General features: G+C 39.4%; 1 protein-coding gene across 4 annotated transcripts in view; it reads right to left on the bottom strand.

The window, feature by feature from the left end:
• Window positions 1–6175: 6175 nt before the first annotated feature.
• Window positions 6176–23087, bottom strand: part of LOC308693429 (uncharacterized protein) — a 64845-nt gene continuing 47933 nt past the window's right edge. For 2 of the 4 annotated variants that reach the window (XM_081370322.1, XM_081370323.1), the window contains exons 19-21: window positions 11760–12170; window positions 8138–8548; window positions 6176–7963 (exon numbers count right to left, since the gene is read on the bottom strand). In XM_081370322.1, the coding sequence (XP_081226448.1) occupies window positions 7855–7963; window positions 8138–8548; window positions 11760–12170 (931 nt within the window). In that variant the 3' untranslated portion in view covers window positions 6176–7854. Of the gene's footprint in view, window positions 7964–8137; window positions 8549–8823; window positions 9823–11759; window positions 12171–23087 lie in introns of those variants that run through there. The other 2 variants (XR_014030451.1, XM_081370324.1) reach the window with 2 other exon arrangements.

The raw sequence follows: 23087 nt of genomic DNA, 5'->3' as shown, positions 1-23087 counted from the left end.
TCACCTATACCATCACTCTCTCTTCAAATAAATGCTGGATTGGCAGGACAAAGCAGCACACCACTCCTTCCTCCGGCACCATAAAAGGGCCTTGTTGTCACTTTCAGATATTTACATCATGGTTTATGGTAAGCCACATCTTTGAATTGTGGCACTACAAACAAATTTCGATTTTTTTTAAGTTGTCACAGGTAGAACTAGGCCTATTCTTTATGCTTTTCATTAAGTTATTTATTTAAATGTATTGTTGTTATTCTAGTTCTCATGGCTGTGCTGTATATTTAATTTGCTTGACTGTTTCTTCTTTTGATTCTCCCTCAGTTGTTTTCTTACGTTAGCTGTTTATTGCTGTTATTTGGCTGGTTGTCTCTTGGTTTTGTGTTTGTTTGTCTTTTCTCTGCCTCAAGCCCCCATCCCCGTTCTCTTACTGGTGTTGTCCTTTCTCTGTGGTGTCTGTTGTGTGGTGTTTGTGGCCCCCATCCCCAAATCAATTTATAATTAAATAAATAATAAAACAAAGGAGTATAGTAATATTCTTGTTAAATTTAACAGAGCACTGCCTTTCCCTGGTGGTTCATCAAACAGAATTAAACCCAAAAAAGCACTAAAAGATCTGAAAGTCCCAGAGCTAGAGATCATTTTTGACTGAGTAAGGCTAGGTTTCACACACAAGTAGGTCTACATAACTAATGAGAACTACAAGCTGCATAAAAAATATTTCATCTACTTTACTAACATAATAAGTATATTACACTGGAGAAAAATGCAAAGGAAAATAAAAAGTATACAACTTTATAGATTTGTTTTGGAAGAGTTTTGTTTTGACACAGAAGGGGTAACATGGTGGAAGCTGAGAGTTTTTAGCAGCTATAGTGCCATAGAAAGAGGAGCTGGAAGGCAGGTGAAGTTCTGCACACCCTTCAAACTCAGTGATTCGCTTCTGTTGGTAGCAGTGCTTGCCTTCTCTTTGATATAAACACAAGTCAAAAGGTCAAACCCTTGTTGCCTGTTGTCGCCACAGAAAGAGTCGGTGCACAGAAGGGGGTAGAGTGACCTCTGCTGGTTGAGATTCCACATAGCAAGAAGGGCTATAAATATGTTACAAAACTAAAATGTGAATTAAAAATCATAGAAACTTATAAATAAATAGGCTACCTGCTATCCTAAGCTACATATAAAATGAGTTCACTTGTCTTAATCTGAAGTTACAGGTCACCAATGGTCTTACAAATGTTTAATTCTCCCAAACAGCCAGAGTTATTATTTTATTAGTTTTAATTTTTATTTCAGTTAACTAAAGTGTTTTTTTCACACCCAGTGCTACTTTAGTTGTACTAAAAAACGTTATATTAGTCCAATTTTAGTCTACAATCACCTCGGTAACTATAGTTACTTTTATTTTGAAAGAGTTACCGGTCGCTTCCAAAAAAGGAATAGACCACGTGACTTCCGTTTTTGGTTTATAAACGTAAAACGAACTGACTGAAGTTCAAAGACTCTCTTCATTCTTTGTTCAAAAAGGAATAACTATAAAATGTTCGCCAAAAACGAAAAACGGGCCGTTTTTCGTTTTTTGATTCTGACACCAAAACGGTTATTTGGTTTTTCGTTTTGAAACAAAAAACAGAAAAACGGTATTTTCGTTTTATAATTACAAACGAATTACGGATTATCCAGAGATCCCCTGACCCCGAATGAAGACTTTCTCGCCCGCACCTACTGCCTGTAGGAAGAATATCCCGCTTGCAAGTTCGGTGTATCCTACCCGCGTCCTTCAGTCTCACAAAGTCTCAGACATCGCAAGAAGCACGGCAAGCATCCCCAGGCAGGCTAACGAAACCCGGCTAGCTAAGTCAACGCGTCTGATAATAGGCAATAAACATGTTGCACATATCATGATTGAGCTAGAAAAAACGTTCTGATGTTTTCTTAGACAAGCAAAGGTAAACCATCATTCTACCAGATGAACTTATAGATCTTGCTAATATAACTTTAGACAAATATTAACCTCCGATATATATATTTTTTATGCTCATGCACTCTCTCAAAAAAACAAAACACGAAAGCAGCAGTTCGCCTCGTTCATATCGTTCGTTCCCGGTAAAAATAGTAGTATGTAGGCTATGACAACACGATAAAAAAATAAAAAACTCGCCATCAGTTGGAAAGAAAATATTACTTTACTTACGGTAGACATAACTGGTTTTGAAATAGCCGGTTCCTCTGCTCAGCAGGGTTGCGTGGCGAGGGGGGAGGGACAACAGTTCGTTTTTACAACAGTGTGTTTGAAAGAATTTACTACCAGACACTAGGGGGAGCTTCGTAGAGAAAAAACACTCAGGCTTGCCTAGTGTCCCTTTAATCAGTCATCACTTGATTACACATTTAGTCTTATTTTCCTTACCTTGTCATTCAAGGCCAGGGCACTTTTTGTACAACCAACGTTGTGCTGAACTTGACCAAATTGATCTGCTGCTGCAGCGGCGGCCAGCAGCTCGTGAGGTTTCTCAACTCAGCTCCGCCGAGACAAAATAGACATGCCATTTCAAAAATCTGTCATTTATTGTCAGAAATATGTTTTCAAAAGCATCACTTTCATCAAATTTATGTGACATAATTTCCAGACTGCAAACAGGCACATCAGGACACAAACGAGCAGGCTTATGTGCCGGGGCTGAGCCACGGAGAGCCCCGGCCCAATTTAACCATTCCAATAACCAATTATAATTTATTTACTTTTCTATCAAAATTTTTGCATTTATCAACCTGAAAGCAGGGTTTTTTTCAGGGTTGTAGTTTTGCTTATAATTGTGCAAAGTATTTTTAAACTAACAGGTGAACAACAATAATGGAGCATCTTTAATGATCAAGTGCTTAGAATGTGTACAAATTTAAAAGTTCCATTCTTGTAGGTTCAGGGGCTAATAGCAAAGCAAGGGCCTAATAACAAAATAATATTTTTTTACAGTCCATCTTATAAGGTACAAAAAGGAACCTTGACAACAGGCCAGGTTCCTATATGAACCCTTCTGCCACAAAAAAGGTTCTAAAATGAACTGACAACATGTGCCAAATAATCAGTGGATCATTATAGAACCTATAGGTTCAACTTTGAACCTTTTTATAGTTAGAAGTTCATATTTGCACTTTAAAGTTCTTTTTTGAACCCCAAAGGTTCAATCTCTTTTAAGAGTATACTGTCAATTTCACACTCTAAATTCACTATATGAGTTTTATTATTTTAACGTCACCGATTGATAAAACCCCATGCATGCACTCATTTCTATTTATTTTAATTATTAAAATAAAATTTTGTTCTTTGCCTGAACAAGTTTTTTTGTTTATTTTGCAGTTCTCACTGATGCAAATTCAAAGACCTCATCCTTAAATGTTGATTTTCTGCAATATTCTGTAGTAGCCTAAATAAAATGAAATAAAATAGCCTATAAAACAAACAATTCGATGTAGTGAAGACTCTTCATCTGCTTTTTGCTTCAGCATGTCAATCGGAGTATCAGGCAGTAAAACAGTGGGAGATCTTGAGGCTGGTGCGACGCTTATAGGAGCCAACAAGCGCGCTCAATTATGAACAAAAAGAGCAAATAAAATGTAAGATAAGATGGGAAATAAGAGCAGTATTTTAATGTCTGTTTGCACATGTGCATCAATCGGAGTGTCTGGTAGACTTAAACAGAGAGATCTTGAGGCAGGCGCGACGCTGATAGGTGACGTGACGCGCGCTCCATTATGGACAAAAAGGGCAAATAAACTATATAAGATGACAAAAAGGTAAATAAGAGCAGGATTGCACTGTCTGTGTGCTCTCGTGTCGGAGTGTCTGGAAGATGAAAACAGTGAGAGATCTTGTGGCAGGTGCGACGCTATAGTGGCTGGCGCGACGCTTAGTGAGAGCCACGAGACGCGCTCCATTACGGGCAAAACAAGTGAATAAAATATAAGATAAGATGGGAAATAGGTAAATAAGAGCAGGATTGCACTGTCTATGTGCTTTCGTGAATCAATCGGAGTGTCTGGTAGATGAAAACAGTGAGAGATCTTGTGGCAGGCGCGACGCGAGGCGGGAGCCACGAGACGCGCTCCATTACGGGCAAAAAGAGCGAATAAAATATAAGATAAGATGAGAAAAAGGTAAATAAGAGCAGGATTGCACTGTTGTTTGCTCTCGTGTATCAATCGGAGTGTCTGGTAGAAAACAGAGAGAGATCTTGTGGCTGGCGTGACTCTTAGGTGCCGAGACTGGTTATATCCGTGACTGGTCAATTGGCAGGCGCGGTGACTGGTCGCTTATAACGGTGACTGGTCGAGTGGGGCGCATATAACAGTGACTGGTCAAGTGGGGCGCATATAACGGTGACTGGTCGAGTGGTAGGCGCATATAACTGTGACTGGTCGAGTGGGGCACATATAACGGTGACTGGTTGAGTGGGGCGCATATAACGGTGACTGGTCGAGTGGTAGGCGCATATAACGGTGACTGGTCGATTGGCAGGCACGGTGACAGGCGCATATATCCGTGACTGGTCGCTTATAACGGTGACTGGTCGAGTGGGGCGCATATAACGGTGACTGGTCGAGTGGCAGGCGCATATAACGGTGACTGGTCGATTGGCAGGCGCGGTGACAGGCGCATAACGGTGACTGGTCGAGTGGCAGGCGCATATAACGGTGACTGGTTGAGTGGCAGGCCCGGTGACAGGCGCATATAACGGTGACTGGTCGAGTGGCAGGCGCATATAACGGTGACTGGTTGAGTGGCAGGCGCGGTGACAGGCGCATATAACGGTGACTGGTCGAGTGGCAGGCGCATATAACGGTGACTGGTTGAGTGGCAGGCCCGGTGACAGGCGCATATAACGGTGACTGGTCGAGTGGCAGGCGCATATAACGGTGACTGGTTGAGTGGCAGGCGCGGAGACAGGCGCATAACGGTGACTGGTTGAGTGGCAGGCGCATATAACGGTGCATGGTCGAGTGGCAGCTGCCCCTAGCTGTGACGGGTTAAGTGACAGGTCGAGCGGCAGCTCCCCCTGCCACGCAGAGATTTTACCCCTACTGTGTGTTGATATAGTCACACAGTAGGGGTAAAATCTCTGCGTGGCAGGGGGAGCTGCCGCTCGACCTGTCACTTAACCCGTCACAGCTAGGGGGGGGGGGGGCAGCTGCCACTCGACCATGCACCGTTATATGCGCCGTTATATACTGTGTGTTGATATAGTTAATGTCGCCGGGGGGCTGTGCAAGCCAGCATAGTCCCCTGCCGGTCCCAAGCCCGGGTAAAGACAGAGGGTTGGGCGTCAGGAAGAGCATCCGGCCCATAAAAACCTATGCCACATAGAAATCATGCCAGATTTTCGACAACCACCAGACCATGCTAGGGCGTTCCCCATGTTAAGCGACGTGCAGCGGCAAAATGGCCTTGACGCTGTGAGAAGAAAGCGAGCGAGGCAGACAACACTGAGAGTGGCAACCTTGAATATCGGGACGCTCACTGGAAAGAGCAGAGAGATAGCAGATATGATGCAGAGGAGGAACATCGATATCCTCTGCCTTCAAGAGACGAGATGGAAAGGAGGGAAGTCAGGAGGAAAAGCGATTAATCTAGGAGAAGGGTACAAATTGTACTACAGCGGAGGGCTAAAACCACGGAACGGCGTGGGAATATGCTTGAGTGAGGAATGGCAGGATAAAGTGATAGAAACAACCAGGAAATCAGACAGAATAATGGCAATGAGGCTGGTAATACAGGACAAGATGTATAATATAGTAACATCGTATGCACCACAACAGGAAAGGGAAGATGTAGAGTCGATGAAAGGACGTCTACAGCAAGATGCCTCTGAATGGTAAAGACTCGAATCGGAATTCAGTAATGGCGGCGCTCGACTGAATATGAGGGGGAGAGGGGCAGGGCGGGCTTCCTGCAGCATAGGTCTGCGGTGTCCATATATGGTATATCCTGCGCCGACTTGACGTCAAGTCGGCGCAGAAATTAACATCACGTATTTGAGTGCGCGTGCACGTGGGCTGGTTGACGAACCCAGGGGTAAACAAACGCTTCACTTTTAAATATCGGCTTCCCGGCCAGTGTATAATCGTTAGGCAATCATAACATACATTTTTTCTCGTGGAAAAGTGAAAATTACAGATCATGACTCCTTTAACATAATACTATATTTTACCAACATAGGCTGTGTGTGCAATTAAAGTAGCTTATTTTCATTCATAAAGCAAAAGAAAACTCAAACAGAGATTAATCCAGTCCCTTCGATAGCGTTGTTGAAGGAGGAAACCCCGCGTAACTTACATAGAGACAGACTGTGCATGCGCGATGATAGGAAGTTAAATGTTCGAGCGCAGAAATCAAAACATTACGTTTTCTCAACTTATTTTTTTGTGTTCATGGGACAAAATAGTAGTAAACATGCAGTTAAATAGTTTTTATAAGTTAACTCAACACAGGGCTGGACTGGGACAAAAAATCGGCCCGGGCATTTTGGCCAGACCAGCCCACTATATGATCATAAACACCACCCATCTTTGCACGCCCTTAATTATATGCATACCAACTCCTATGCATTAAAACCACTAATGCCATGTAATGAGTGAGTACAGGAACGAGTGAGAGTTAACAGATGAAATAAGTAAAAATGTGACATTTATTAATACAGTTGAACTATACTACACAGTGATGAATCCTGAAACAAGCTATAAGCTGCATTGGCATAGCAATACAAGTGTTTCTTACAGGATTTTTGTTAAAACTATGGTGGTGGGACCTTGGTCCTTCTAGGGGGGTTCGGGGGCATGGCAACAAAAATTCAAACCTCTTTTAGTTACTGTGTCTATTTACATTACACCTACTACATAGGCTAATAATAGTTATAATATTAATCCAATGACAGTAATAGCCATATTTTGTAAAACAAATGCACTAAAAAATAAAGGAAACTTTCATAATTAGTGTTGTACCAATTTCTATACTTGAAAGAGATAAGCACATGATCTTTCATTTTGACGCAAATTGCATCAAGCTTTTATTTTGGCGGAAAACATGGTTTACAAACGCCTCCCATTAAATTTCTAGTGAATTGTGGTAATCGTCAACTATGCAGATGTGGAAATAATCTGTAACTGGGTTATGGGTTCCTACACTCATGACATAGCCTAATAAGTGTTTTGAAAGTAGTTCTGCTTACCGCAGGCTCTACATTTCTCATCTCTCTCCTGATCCTCCTCACTATCATCATCTGCCGCTGGAGCTGATGAAGGTCAGAAAACATATATTTTGACCTTTTACAGTCTATGATTTTGACACAGTTTACAGTGTCTGCTTTAAGGGCCTGGTTCTATTTTTTCACGCTATTTCTCTGCACATTCCTTGCGTTTCTTCACCATCTCGCTGACTATTTTGATACACACTGACACTGCTGCATGCTCGCTCACTCGTTTAAAGTTGTGATTGGGCCAGCCCAGTGTCAATCAAGAAAAGAGCCAATGGGCCGCTGATCTACGTGTTTCATGGGCTGGTCTGTCAGAAAAAAAAAACTAACTGACTTTTTTTGACCAATGCATTACACCGGCACAAACAGCGCCGCCAATTAAGCAAAACAAAACAAAACGAATGGGCCGCCGTTGTACAAATTTTATGGGCCGTTAAAAAAAATAAAAATAAAAAAATAATAAAATGTATGAGTATGAGATGTATCGGCCCAAAAAGCACGTCGGCCCACCGTGAAAATGCCCGGTATGCCCAATGGCCAGTCCAGCCATGACTCAACATTGCGCTCAAAAAGTTGCCCACTGAACTTATAATCTTAAACTGAGCTTATAATCTTAAACAATTTGCAAGTTGGATTTTTTACAGTGTAGACACACATCAAGTATCAATAACCTAATTCTCCAGTCTGTCTCTTTGATGTATTCATTCTGTAGGGCAGGTAACCTATAAAAAGAGAGAACAAATTTTGTTACCCTTATGAAAATCAACGTACTTTTAAAAAGGACCAGCAACACAAGATTAGAATTATGACCTCATACATAATGTCTGTAACAAACAGAACTTAACTGGGTAAATTAAAATGTCCTGGACTGAAGGACAACACAACAAAACTCTCACCTGAGCTGTGAGATGTAGGGCAGACACTGGAGGAATCCCCTCACTTCACTCTCTTCATCTGTCCAGTCTCTCAGCTCTACTGGTTTCTTCTCTGTTTGGAGTTTCAGCACTTCTAGGAGGACGGAGCTCTTTCTCTCTGAGAGTTTTATTCTCCAGACTGCAGGAGCTGACTGATAAACTGGCTGTAATGCTGGAAGGACACTCCTGCCTGTTTGAGTCTCATAGTCCTTCACATGTGAGTACAGATCCAGCAGGAGATCACATATCCCATAATTCACAGATGACAGCAGTTTCTTCACAGTTTCTTCTGTTGTCTCTTTCTGGTGAACAGCAGCTTGCAGACACAAATCCAGTATTAATCTCTTTCTTTTCTCCCATGATTCAGATGATTTATTCTGTGGTTCAACAAATCTAAAGAAAGAATGAACAAGATTCAGTTAGAGATGACAAAGGAGAAAGATAAAGATTCTTGAAAATAATCAAACAGTTTGTCAGATAATACCTAAGGTCATTGTAATTGAACAGTGAAAAGTGATGAACAGATGTTTTAATAATTATCTTTAGTTTTCAGTTTTGCTCTGAGGTGCCATCTCAAATTCCATCTCATTTTCTCTTCCAACTTCAAAATTGTCTGACATCTTTGTTTTCATTTATTATTATTATTTTCTTCTTTTTTTTTTCGTGACCTTTCCAACGTGATGGCGTAATACGTGGCGAGTCGCAGACCAGCACAAGACAAACAATTGTGGTTAAAAAGTATATAAATTAAAAAAAATTTAGAAAATGACCCATCGTTTCACTAAGACCCTTATTTCTCGACTGGGATTGTGCAGAGCCCTTTGAAGCACTTCAGAGCCCTTTGAAACGGCATTGATTTGAACTTCAACATTCTGTTTGCCATTGAAGTCCACTGTGTGGAGAAAAATCCTGAAATGTTTTCCTCAAAAATACTTAATTTATTTTCCACTGAAGAAATAAAGACATGAACATCTTGGGTGGCATTGGGGTGAGTAAATTATGTTTATCTTCTAAAGATATTTAGAAGAATGTCAGTAACCAGACAGTTTCTGGTCTCATTGACTTCCATAGTAGGAAAAAAATATACTATGGAAGTCAATGAGACCAGAAACTGTCTGGTTACTGATATTCTTCTAAATATCTTCCTTTCTGTTCAGCAGAAGAAAGAAATTCATTAAGGATTGAAACAACATGAGGGTGAGTATATGATGACAGAATTTTCATTTTAAAGTGGAGTATCTCTTTAAATGCAGTTTTATATTTATGGATAATGTTTTCAATGTTTTACTTTTTCCTATGAAATGACCTTAGCCAATCATAACAGTGGCCGTTTACTGACAAGCCTTAGAGGAGATGTAGAACTTAAACCAAGTGTTTGTGACAAAAGGTCAAAATGAGGGTTGGAAATAATATTTTTGAATATATAACTGTATTTAAAAATAGAGTAAAAATATTTAAATAATTACAAACATCATGTCAAGAAATCACACTGTTGATAGTCACTATAATAATTCTCATTACAGGGGAAAGATGAGTAGCTGCACACAGATGTTAATAGTTCAGTGTAATTTTCTTCTGTATTTGCATCAAACTCTGATGCTGAAACAAACAGATTCAGCAGAAACTTTACAGCAGCTTCTCTCTTCATGTAGATAATGCCACACAATCTGTGGAGACATACATAATTATCACTTTATTGTCCAGTGCAGGAGAATATAAAATATTGAATAAAAGTGAAAATATAATCCTAAATTGAATATTTTGTAAAATAAGTATTTCTGTATAGCTTCTGTCTTTTGGAATCTAAACAAAATTTAAAAAACAAAGTTTGAGCAAATTTTCTGATGAATTTGAAACACTGAATTTGTGGAAGCAAATTTGTAAAGAGAAATAAAATGGACTGAAAATTGCCTGTCAAATATTATATGTTGTATTTTTAAACAGAATTAATATTTTGGAAGTGAAATCTGAAAGGTGAATATGGATTATTACATTTTTAATAATGAAAATGTGTGTGAAATGTTTTGAATTGAAATATTCACAGCTTGAATATACAACCATGTTGAATTTCAGCCCATAAAAATGCAAGCCCTGAAAATACAATGCATTAAAATGCAAGCAGGGTTAATGCAATGCACATTTTTTCAAGTAGTGCAATTCAACAAGCTTTTTTGTTTCAAAAACATTTGTCATTATTTTACTTCCATATCCATTAAAGTCAAGTGCTGTTTTGTCCTGTATTACGTCACATCAGTAATCACATTTACATGCACTTTAAACATTACATTTCAGTTGGGCTAAAACATTATTAGTCTCTGTGATAGAAATATTTGATGTAATGGGTATTTTCAACATTAAATATACAGAGAAATGCAGACTAAGGATGCTCAGCTCTAAGGCCATATATACTTAACCAAAAAGTGCTAAACACAGTAGAACTAACAGTCATATGACTAGCTTAGATCATTACAAACCAATCACCAGAACAAATCATACTGAAGCAGACTTGAGTGACATTGATTTTTACTCAACTGTATGATATAAATATACATGTATCTTTCTATTCAGGAGACTCAATTGGTTTTTGTGGCCAGTGATCTCCTGGCCATGAATAAAACTTAATTTCTACAAAGAGCAACTTGGGAGTCGTGTCAGGTATATGCTGCGCAGCTGAGTAAAAGATCCTACGCTCAAAAGAAAACAAAAGAACATCTATGTGTGATTGAGGTAGTAATGTACTAAAGATCCTATGCTCAAAAGACCACCGCAGAGACAGTGATAGTGTTGGAAGGCTATAGAGCCGCCCTCGGGGTGAGGCTGTAATACTCTGAGTTAGTATTAATGATCCTGTGTCAGACCAGCGTACACCTGAGAAGGACGGTGAGAGTGTATAGATGCTAAAAACCTGTGTGCTCATGTGTGATTGAGGTAGTGATTGTAGCTTCTTGATGGGACGCCGTCACCTTACTTCAGGGAAGTATTGTATTGTATTATAAGTATTCAGGGAATTCAGGGAATTACCTCGAGATACTGTAATTATTATTTTAACAACTGCAAGTTGTTTAAATTGTCCGTGGTGAAAAAGTCAGATTAAGTAGGTTGTATTCGTATTAAGAATTTCCACGACATCTCTTAACATGTTGTAAATTGTTTAGTCCAGTTGAAATTGAGAGTGAGAGAAGGATTTGAACAACAGATTTACTTACAACACGACTGCCAGCGGCCAGATGCAGAAACAGAGACGCTTAGTTAAAACTGTGTCATGAGAACTAGTCTGAACAACTAGCAGTTAGTTAGAGCAAGTCAGACTTTCTTTACAGATTTAAATTAGACCAATCTACCTTTTTATGTAACTGGTTAAAACAGTTATTATCAGTCTTGAAGAAGAAAAATATGAGATGACTAACTTTTAAGAATATAAGACGTTTATGCATCCGGCCGCTGTGGTGTCGACAAAACCACACTTCAGTTCAGTGTTTTCAATTCTGGTTCACAATCACATTTATATCGTCTACCCAACATATACATTGATTTAATTAATTTTATTGTGAGCACTGAATACAATAATCAAGCATGGTTGGTCTGTTCCTCATGAAACTCTCACCTGAGCTGTGAGATGTAGGGCAGACACTGGAGGAATCCCCTCACTTCACTCTCTTCATCTGTCCAGTCTCTCAGCTCTACTGGTTTCTTCTCTGTTTGGAGTTTCAGCACTTCTAGGAGGATGGAGCTCTTTCTCTCTGAGAGCTTTATTCTCCAGACTGCAGGAGCTGACTGATAAACTGGCTGTAATGCCGGAAGGACACTCCTGCCTGTTTGAGTCTCATAGTCCTTCACATGTGAACACAGATCCAGCAGGAAATCACATCTCTCATAATTCACAGATGACAGCAGTTTCTTCACAGTTTCTTCTGTTGTCTCTTTCTGGTGGAGAGAAGCTTGCAGACACAAATCCAGTATTAATCTCTTTCTTTTCTCCCATGATTCAGATGATTTATTCTGTGGTTCAACAAATCTAAAGAAATAAATGAACAAGATTCAGTTAGAGATGACAAAGGAGACAAATAAAGATTCTTGAAATTAATCAAACAGTTTGTCAGATAATACCTAAGGTCAGTGTAATTGAACTGTGAAAAGTGATGAACAATCACTGAAATTTACCCGATACTGAAATTTGCTCTGAGATGGAATTGTATATTTTTTTGTAGCAAATATCAAATGATTATAGGCAAATGGAACCACACTAGTTGAAATCAATTACATTTTTCAAAAAAAAAAAAAAAAAAGAGTGCATAACTGCAAATAAACAGTGAAACATAATGAAACAAAAACAGTAATTTAAATAATTTCCTGAAATCACAAGTTCTAAATTATTATATTAATTAACAGATTCAGTTGCTGTTAATGTAAATTGTAGAATTGAAATGAACCAAGACATTTGCTTAATTGCCCCTTTTTCTACCACAAGGACCATTTGGAGTTCCTAAAGGCACAGATGGGCTGATAGTGGGCCAAGATGTGTGTACTTTGGGGGTCTATGAATTGTCACACCTTTTGAACATTGGGGGAAGTGTAATTATCTGATTGGTCAGTTTGAATGTCTCACATTTGAGTTTTAGTCACATATAAAGGATAAAACAAGATTGTAACTGTGCCTTTTTGGTGCTATGGCTCGTTTCCACTGAGCAGTACGGTACGGTACAGTACGATTCGGGACAGTAAACCCTGATCCGGCTTGCGTTTCCACCGCCAACAGTACCCTTACTTGATAGGCGTGGTGTAGCCTATGCCGGAAAGAAGTGATCTACGTCATTTTCGCGCAAAGAAGAAAGCGACATAGTAAACAACAATGGATGACATACAACAGATCTTGTTCTTGCTTCTCTGCATGTTTGTCACAAGAAGACAAAGCTGACATTAAAGCTGACATTAGGTGTTTCTCAATACCAAGTACGCAAAGTTCCCCTGAGTCGGACTTGCTAAGTCCGACTCAGGGGAATGACTCTCGAGGACGCAAGTCCGTCTGGTAATTCTGCAAATGGAACAGCGCGCATCACTCAGCTCGCTCTGCTACTCCGTTTATCATGTACATTTTAGGCAACAATAAAATGAACTATGTTATAAAACACCACTCTGCCTCTTTTCGTTTTCATTTAGGGTGCTCTTCGGTCATTTCTGACCAGAAAATTTTGTGTTTTGAATTTCTAAAAATCACAGCTTTATCGGAATGATATGAAACTTGGTGACTTTTATGGCATTAGGTATGTGAACACAAGAAAAAATTGAGGGCATGATTTGAGCAGGCTAAGTGGTCGTAAAAAAAAATAGTACCTTTTGTGCTCTTTGGTCAAAAATCACAGACCATAGGAAATTAATGGAAAATTGACAAAAACACAAAAAAAAAATGTGTGTGCAATCTACAAAATCGGCCATGGTGCAGAAAAAAAAGTGCTCAGCAATGAAGGGGTGAAACTCTAAAACATCAAGAGTGCAAAACAGACCCACACACACACACACAAACACACTTTTATACACAAACACACCAATGAATTGTGATAAAAAGAAATTTAATCACAGCTTCGTCGGAATGTTACAAAACTTGGTGACTTTCATGGCATTAGGTATGTCTGTGAACATACAAAAAATTTAAGGTATGATTCAAGTAGGCTAAGTGGTCATAAAAAAAAAATTATTCACACTTTTGCTCTTCGGTCAAAAATGACCGACCATAGGAAATTAATGGGAAATTGACAAAAACACAAGAATTCTCTACAAATCGGCCACGATGCAGAAAAAAAAGTGCTCAGCAATGAAGGAGTGAAACTCTAAAACATCAAGAGTGCAAAACATAACATAATTAACAATTATAATGAATATATATATATATATATACAGCGGGGGAAATAAGTATTGAACACGTCATCATTTTTCTCAGTAAATATATTTCCAAAGGTGCTATTGACATGAAATATTCACCAGATGTTGGTAACAACCCAAGTAAGCCATGCATACAAAGAAACAAACAAAAATAAGTTCAGAAATTAAGTTATGTGTAATCATGTAAAATGACACAGGGAAAAAGTATTGAACACATGAAGAAAGGGAGGCGCAAAAAGGCATGGAAAGCCAAGACAACTGCTGAAAACTTACAGTAATTAAAAAGCAATCCAGCCCCCTGTCAGTGGAAATTAATAACAGCTGATTCAGTCCCAAATGATGGCCTACAAAAAGGTCTCATTGCCAAGGTGTCACACAAGACACATCTCATGATGGGTAAAAGCAAAGAGCTGTCTCAAGACCTTCGCAACCTAATTGTTCCAACACATAATGATGGCATTGGTTATAGGCGCCATTATAAGCTTCTGAATGTTCCAGTGAGCACTGTTGGGGCCATAATACGGAAGTGGAAAGACAATCATTTCACCATAAATTTGCCACGACCAGGTGCTCCTCGCAAGATTTCTGATAGAGGAGTGAAAAGAATAATCAGAAGAGTTGTCCAAGAGCCAACACCAAGTTGTATGGTGTTTTTAGATTATTACAAATAATCTGCTAACTAGTTTTGATTTGGTATTGACTTTGAAGTGCTACAAATTGCAATGCAATATTGTCACTCTCTATAGCAACGCTCTCCCACATATAAGCTATTGTAACTGTGCTTATTTCCATCGTTGGTATAATTGGAAGTGGGTGGAATAGACAAGAAATGTACAGTTTTCTACCATCTTGCTAATAACATTTCTTTAGTCACTCGGCAGTCTTGCAGCTTGCTGTGTGGAAGAAAACAAAAAATGAGGAATCACATTTTCTTTGATCTGTTAACATAAGATGTCATTATACAACAACTAAAAAAACTTTTCAGACCCCCCAAAAATTGTCATACGTTGAAATCAAGCTGCTAAATGACTTTTCTACTTCCTCCACATTGTGACATAGTAGATATTTTCATCTGACCAACTCCACAACACCACATCAACGCCTACTTTACCATTTAATTTTGGTAACCTGCCCAGCAGTGGAGAACAATGAAGTTACAAGAAAGATAGAGCAGGTCAACCAAGAGCTACTCATGTTAACAGGCACCTGAAGCTTACTGCAAGTTTTAAACTAGTTACATATTAAGATGTTACGCCCGTTTCACACATACTCCGTTTGCAGTGCGTATGCGGCACAGGAGCAGCAAGCGCTATAGTGCTTTCACATTATGCTGCATTTGCAGTGCGTAACTGATCCGCGGCTGTACCACAAACACATGAAGAGTTCAGATGCAAAAGCCTCTAAGTGCCATCTGAAATTTTCTTCTAGAATGATCATTTTTATCAAGCTCATATATTTAATTTCAGTAATTTCACTTAAATGGCAATGAAAATGAACTATGAATTGTCATTTAACTGGAATTACTGAACTTAAATATACAAGCTTGATAAAAATGATCATTCTAGAAGAAAATTTCAGATGGCACTTAGAGGCTTTTGCATCTGAACTCTTCACGTACTCACTATTTTTTATTTCAAATCCAGAAGTTATGCAGCAACTTTTATTAAAAAAAGGTTTTGTCAGCATTACGATTTTCTTTGCACACATACAATCCTTAATGGTCGTATGCACATTTAAACACAATTTAAACAACGTAGGCCTATTATTCCATGCATTACTTCTACTTATATTAAGTAGATCAAGCAAGTGGTCAAATATTTAACCATGGTACTTATATTAATATCGCAAAATTGACAAAAACAGCCGACTCTCATGCCTTTTCTTTTGCATTCAAATTTTAATACAATAAATCTTGCATGTCACAAAGAACTTGTTTTTCCACCTCCACGAATGAGACAAGTGTTGTTCAATATGTCGCCTTGTTGAGGTAAATTGTAGTTTTCCTTTCTTTACCCCCGGACTTAAAGTAAAAAGACGACTGTGAAAAAAATTTGTATTAAATTAAATACATTTATGGTGAGATTACTACATTTTATTTAATTAAATGCATTTATGGTGAAATTACTACATTTTCAGGTCAATCTGTGTTCATTTTTACCACGAAACATGCGCTGTCACTTTAATTCAGCGTTTGCAGCACAGCAAAAATAGACTCGGTGCGGAAACGATCGCTGCACTGCTCCTGGAACGGATCGACGGACTGCAGCCACGTGCAGTGAAAGCTCTAACCTGTTAACATGGATACGGAAAAAAATATGCACCGCATACACTCCCTGTTCTCGTCACCTGTCAATAAAGTAATAACCGCATTATCCCTGGTTTGCTTGTACTGCCATAGTAACCATGGCGACAGACGTGGACAACTGCGTTATGTCTAGAGGCACGCTCACACTGTTGTTTCGTTCATACATTATGGACCATGGCAAGCAGACTTTGGGACAAAAGGAGAACTAAACGTCGAGAGCTCCACGTCCGTGACAAACTTCGACTTGACAGAGATTCGCAAATGTACATAAAACTAATCAATGTTATATAGCTCAACATGATGAAATGTTAGAATATGATCAGTATGTTATTCTAATGTTGATCTAGCTTACTGCTAGTCTCATACAGATAATCTAACACATAGAATAACATTATAACTTTCAACACACTCAAATGCAGTTTAGTGTGATAGTGTAGAGTAGACCAAGTGAAACAGCGCTGCGTTGCCCAGAGCCGCCTTAACCTAATGTTAGGCCCCGGGGCTGAGAGGTTTTGTAGGCCCCCCATCCCCTCAATTTATAGAGTCTCATTTTAAAAAAGTGTAATATCTAGGTAACCTACATCACAGAATGCATTAATTTCTTTTGAGACCTACAACAGTGAGTTTTTTAATATTGTTTTCAATTTTAATATTGTTATTAAAGCTCCACTATGTAACTTTGGTATGTGACCACAAGAGGGCGCAGTTTCAACAATAACAAAGGCGAAGCTTGATGACGCTATGAAGGAGGTGACGATGGGAGATGTCGTTTTTAATGCGTTTTCACCATAGCAATGTATCTAAATGGAATTAATGAATCATGATCACGGATGAGGTAATTTATTCGTTTTTGTATTACCTGTATGTCTGATCGTATTATTTTATGTCATCATAATTAATGAACTGCAAGGAACGTGAAATGTTATGCTATATTATCCCGTTACAACATACAGCTATTTGTCAAATGATTTGTTTGGTTTATGTTGTGCAGTTTTACGTTTTTATGGTTAATGCCGTGTTGTTTAACGTGTTCAAACCAATATCTAAAAGTAAATTTGAACGAACATTTGCAAGTAATGACTAAATATATTTTTTTAACAACATATCCGATTGTATTTAATTGTACTGCCATAATCTCGGTCACCACACGTGATAAAAAGCCTTACCGAAGTACAAAGAGCAATATAACTTTGTTTATAAGTGCTATTATTGACAGTTGCATGTCTTACCTGTCTACAATACACTCGCGAGAGCAGTCTCTGTCAAGTCCAAGATAGTCGCGCAGCTCTCTCCATCTCGAAAACGCCTGGCCGATATTTATCCGGATTTTATTCCTCCGTTTGTCACACAGTCCGTGACTCCGCGTGTATCCGAATATGGACGCTTTCGTTTTGTTGGCACTTCAATACTCGCCGAAGAGTAATCGTGATCCATAACAGCTATAACCATACAGTCTATGGCTATAACGCTTTAACCACCACTTCCGCATTTGACCATGTGATATTCCGGTGTGGTGGGTCATATTTTTTATTTTATTCTTTTTTTATTCTTTGTCAGACGTCTTTATTGTTTATTGTGATAAGAAAAAAAAAACTCAATAAAGTTGTTGTAAAAAAAAAAAAAAAAAAAAAAAAAATCCGGTGTGGTATCACATGGTCCACACCGGAAAAAAAGGATAGAGCGGACATTGCGTCACTAAGGCGCGACATTTCTTTTCCGGGACGGCCAGTTATTTAAAATCGGAATTTCTCTGAAATAAAAAATCTTTGGAGACTTTTGAGATATTGTAAGTACACAACTGGAGGAAATATATCACACTGTGCAAGTTATTTTCGAAAATTTTATTACAAAATTCCTACATATTGGAGCTTTAACATATCACTGAGCACATAAACACAAGACACTTTATTTAACAACCACACACAGCAACTAAATTTCAACTTTATGCAAATGAGAAGCGATTTTCGCGAGCGACAACCAATAGGAAAGAAGCCTTTCAGTGGAGCTCAGCTCCCGTCACCGACTGGAGTGCAGTGCAGGCAAGACAGAAGAGTTCGAGGGCGATTTCACTGTTTTATATGATTTACTGCAACTAACCACAAACATGGATATAGTAAAATGATGCATGGAAAAGAAACTGTCGACAGTCTGAGTGAGTTTATGCTGGATTTAGTGTGTAAATCATTTTGTTTACAAATTAGTCGCTTTGCAGTTGTTATATACATGTTAAAGATTTTATTTTGGTTGTGTTCATTATTGTGATTATATTGGCTGGGTTTATAAAAGTTTTTAAAATTGAAAGGATCATTGCTTGGTACATTTGGAAACAAAGCTTGTCTATTTCTAAATGTAATCGCGTGCATCGCTGATGATTACTGTCCGTGTGTTGAAAAAAACTTAGATTAAACACAGTCGCAACAGACACACCCCAAAGCGGAGACGTTACAGCGTTGCCAGCGGCACTGAGCGGACTTTTGCCGCTGTAGTGGACACGCACCGTAACGCCTCATTCGCGCCGCGGGACCTGCATTGACTTAACATTGAAATCACTCGCGCCAGACGCTCTATTCGCGTTTGGTGTGAACGCACCATAACAATAACATTAGAGCGACAGCACTACCAACGTCCACAAGCGACTAGCGACATACAGCGACAAAATCTGACAAGTTAAAACAATATGACCTTTTCAGCTCATCATGAACCTGAACATGGGAGGCCCCTGAACTTGGGAGGCCCCTGGGCTTCAGCCCAGGTAAGCCCGTGCATTAATGCGGCCTTGGCGTTGCCTCACAAGTTTGATTCGTCAAATAAACTGACCTGTGTGAGTAGTAATTCAGCACTTGCGCGCAAGTTAGTATGGTAGAATGATATGTCCTTATTCCCATATCCGCGGGACTCGCATGGCGCTGATATCTGTCTCTCATTAGCAATCGCATTCTGCTTCATACCACAGTCATGTTAAAAACATCAATGTATTCACTCATCCATAAACATTATTAGATCCTTCGGCATGAGGACAAGTCCCATCATTCTGCTTATCACTGCATCATCAACGTACGCCTTTGTTATTGTAAGAGGTTAGCGACCCCTAGCTGCGAAAAAAATAACATATTGTAGCTTTAAAGGAACACGCCGACTTTTTGGGACTTTAGCTTATTCACCGTATCCCACAGAGTTAGATAAGTCCATACATACCCTTCTCATCTCCGTGCATGCCGTAACTCTGTCTGACGCACCCACCGCTAGCCTAGCTTAGCACAAAGACTGGAGGTAAACGGCTCCAGCTAGCATACTGCTCCCAATAAGTGACAAAATAACGCCAACATTTTCCTATTTATATGTTGTGATTTGTATAGTCACAGCGTGTACAAATAACAAGGTCACATGAGACACAACCATCTTCTAACCATATACATACTGGGAACTTATAGTCAGTAGGAACAATTTAAAGTCCCTGTAAAGTCAAAATTAAGTGTGTGTTCTGAGTTTGTCATACCACAGAAACATTTTTATTAGCCACTCAGCCAATACTGGGAACTAGGGGTGGAACGATTCATCAACTACATCGATGTATCGATTTATATTTTTAATGATCCAACTACATCGATCTGTGCTCTGCAAGTTATATTGATCTAGACATATATCGATCTAACATCGTTTTAAAAGGTAATGAATCGATTGTATCGATACTATGAAATAACGCATTGGATTTAAGCACGTCAGACTTTATACGGATGTTTTTTTTTTTCTTAGCACTTTTAATGATAAAGGCGTTAAACGTTACTCGATTCAGTCTGCCTATCTGTGACCTCTTCGCCATGCGTGACGCGCCAGCAGCAGCGCAAAGACAAGAAGCATCGCAAATTCTCTCACCTCAGAAAAACTGACTTTCCTGTCCTCTCAGCCGCTATACTGCAGTAGCGCGCACTCTTCAATTGCACGCGCAAATGCGGCGGCACGCGCTGCAGGCTTATATCTTGTCACTAACCATATATATAAAGCACAAAATAAACTACAGGCGTTACGTTTTAAATTAGAAAAAAACGTGTTGTCCAGATTCAGTATCTGAGGTCAAATGATGTTGTCAGGCAATATGTCCGTGTCATTATTCTATCATTATTTTCATAACTTGTAACGAAATAAAGTCTCTCACATCAGAAAAATGAAATCTCATGTCCTGTCATCGTTATACTGTGCTCGTAGCGTGCACTCTTTAATTGCACGCGCATAATTAATTGATAGCCTACCTGATTCCCTTTCAAGAATTTTTGGCTAAAAAGTCACTGAATGGATTTCAAGTCACTGAATCGTTTCGGATCGTATCGTTTTAAATGAACCAATATCGTCCTTGAATCGTATCGACAACCACGAATCGCGATACGAATCGAATCGTTCTTAAAACGAATCGTTACACCCCTACTGGGAACTATATTCTCAGAAGGCGAAGCACTGCTACTTCTGCGGAGTGATTTAATCCAATTCTGAGCGAACTCTCTGCGCCTCACCACGGGTCTTCTCAGGCGCTGCGAGCAAATCACTCCGCCCAAGTAGCAGTGCTTCGCCTTCTGAGAATATGTGACCATGTTATTTGTACACTGTGACTATACAAATCACAACATGTAAATAGGAAAATGTTGGCGTTATTTTGTCACTTATTGGGAACAGTCGGGTCAATTTTTTACTTTTTTACTAATTTAAAAAAAAATATTTACAGATCAGGCTTTGGTCGGACTCGGGCTCATTTAGCTTTTCTCCTTTCATCGTGCCCATAATATATGTGCAGAGCACAGGCTACTGTATGAAATATTGTTATATTGATAATATTATATATGCAACGCAATATGCGATCACGCGAGTAACGCGACGCGCGTGCAATGCAGGTGACAGTTGACCATGCAGAACATCAGGGAGAAGTTGGAGCGTAAGGAGTTACTACAAGTTCCCAATACTTCAGGAAAAGAAAGAGTTTTGATTTGATTACCGAGCCTGAAGCCTTCAACAGTGGATGCTATTCTTTTTCTTCACAACGATCGCGAATAAACAGTGAATGAGCCTACTCAGTTCAACAGATTTTTTTTCTTCTTTATTATATTTTTATTATTATTTAACGTTAGCCAGTTGGCGAAGAGTTCTTTGAAACGTTGTTCTTAAGTAAAGTTACTTGACATCAAAAAAAGGTAGGCCGTAAATCTTTATTTACTTCTGGATCACATTTGGCTATATAATATTCTAAATAATTTCTATGTAATGGACAGTCTGTATTAATATTTGTGGGCATAATTGTCGGTGGTGGTAGTTATGTATGAGGCCTAAAATAAAATTTTACCTTGTAGCGTGTGTGTATGTGTGTGCGTCTAGCAGAGACAGCGCGCATCAGAGAGCGCGCGTCAGAGAGAGCTCAAAGTGATATTGATGTTGGTCTCGGGTCAGGGTTCGGGCTGAAAAATTGCAGACGTTTTCGGGCTGGGGCCGGATTAGGGCTTGAACACCACAGGCCAGGTCTCGGTTAGGGGTGGATGTTTTGCCCTGTGCAGGGCTCTAGGCAATATGCTAGCTGGAGCCGTTTACCTCCAGTCTTTGTGCTAAGCTAGGCTAGCGGTGGGTGAGTCAGACAGAGTTACGGCACGCACAGAGATGAAAATGGTATGTATGGACTTATCTAACTCTGGGGGATACGGTGAATAAGCCAAAGTCCCAATAAGTCGGCGTGTTCCTTTAATGTAATGCAGTCAGATCCATCTCAAGTGAATGTAAACAGTAGGAACAATTTAAAGTCCCTGTAAAGTCAAAATTAAGTGTGTGTTCTGAGTCTGTCACACCACAGAAAAATGTGTTATTAGCCACCCAGCCAAATTTGAATACTAAAAAAAAGCAGCCAAGTAAATAAAATAAGCTATCAAAATCTTGAAAAAATTAGCAGTGGTATCTGCTCTTAAACGCTGGGGGCGTGTCCGCTGGCTGCGCTGAAACCACGCCCACTGGCGGGAAAGTTGACTCGTGGGCACGCACTGCCGATGATGGCACCAGTTGTCAGCGTGATGGGAGGATGAAGGCCGAGGCGGGAGATAGTCGGCTTGGCCCCATTCACTAGTAACAGCGGATTATCAGTGAATTCCAGTTGTCTCAGACGAAAGTTTATAAAACTATCCCGTGTAAAATGATCACTACAGAGGCGGATGTTGGTGGTAATCCTCAGCTCTCCATCAAGGTGGCTCTTCACAAAATGAATCCACCTCTTGTTGATATGATCGGTGTTCGGAAATTTAAATAAGTATACTGATCTGTTTTGTAAGTGATCGCATCCAGGTAATACGCATTTCCGTGACGAAGGCATAGCTAGTTAGCAAACTGTAGGGCACGCTGTAGTAAATAATACTGACTGTAACTCGTGATTGAGCAGCGAACTGACAGGGGAGGGGGCAGCCTCAGTGGCTCCAGTGCGTCATCAGGTAGGAGCATGTCCAGGAGCTGGTGTCCAGGGATAGTTTACCCAGAAATTACTCTCCATCATGCTGTTCCAAATCATAAGACTTTCGTTCATCTTCAGAAAACAAATGAAGATCTTTTTGATAAAATCTGAGCGATTTCTGTCCCTCCGTTAACAGCTATGCAACTTCCACTTTGGTTCATAAAAGTTCATAAGGAGATTGTAAAACTAACCCATATGAATTGAGCGGTTCAGTCCAAATTTTCTAAAGAGACATGATCGCTTTATATGATGAACATTGAATTAAGGCTTTTATTCACATA

Source organism: Scardinius erythrophthalmus, assembly GCF_964197995.2.
Source record: "Scardinius erythrophthalmus genome assembly, chromosome: 7".
In the NCBI taxonomy this organism is placed as follows: Eukaryota; Metazoa; Chordata; class Actinopteri; order Cypriniformes; family Leuciscidae; genus Scardinius; species Scardinius erythrophthalmus.
This window is presented reverse-complemented; position numbering and strand designations above follow the sequence as displayed.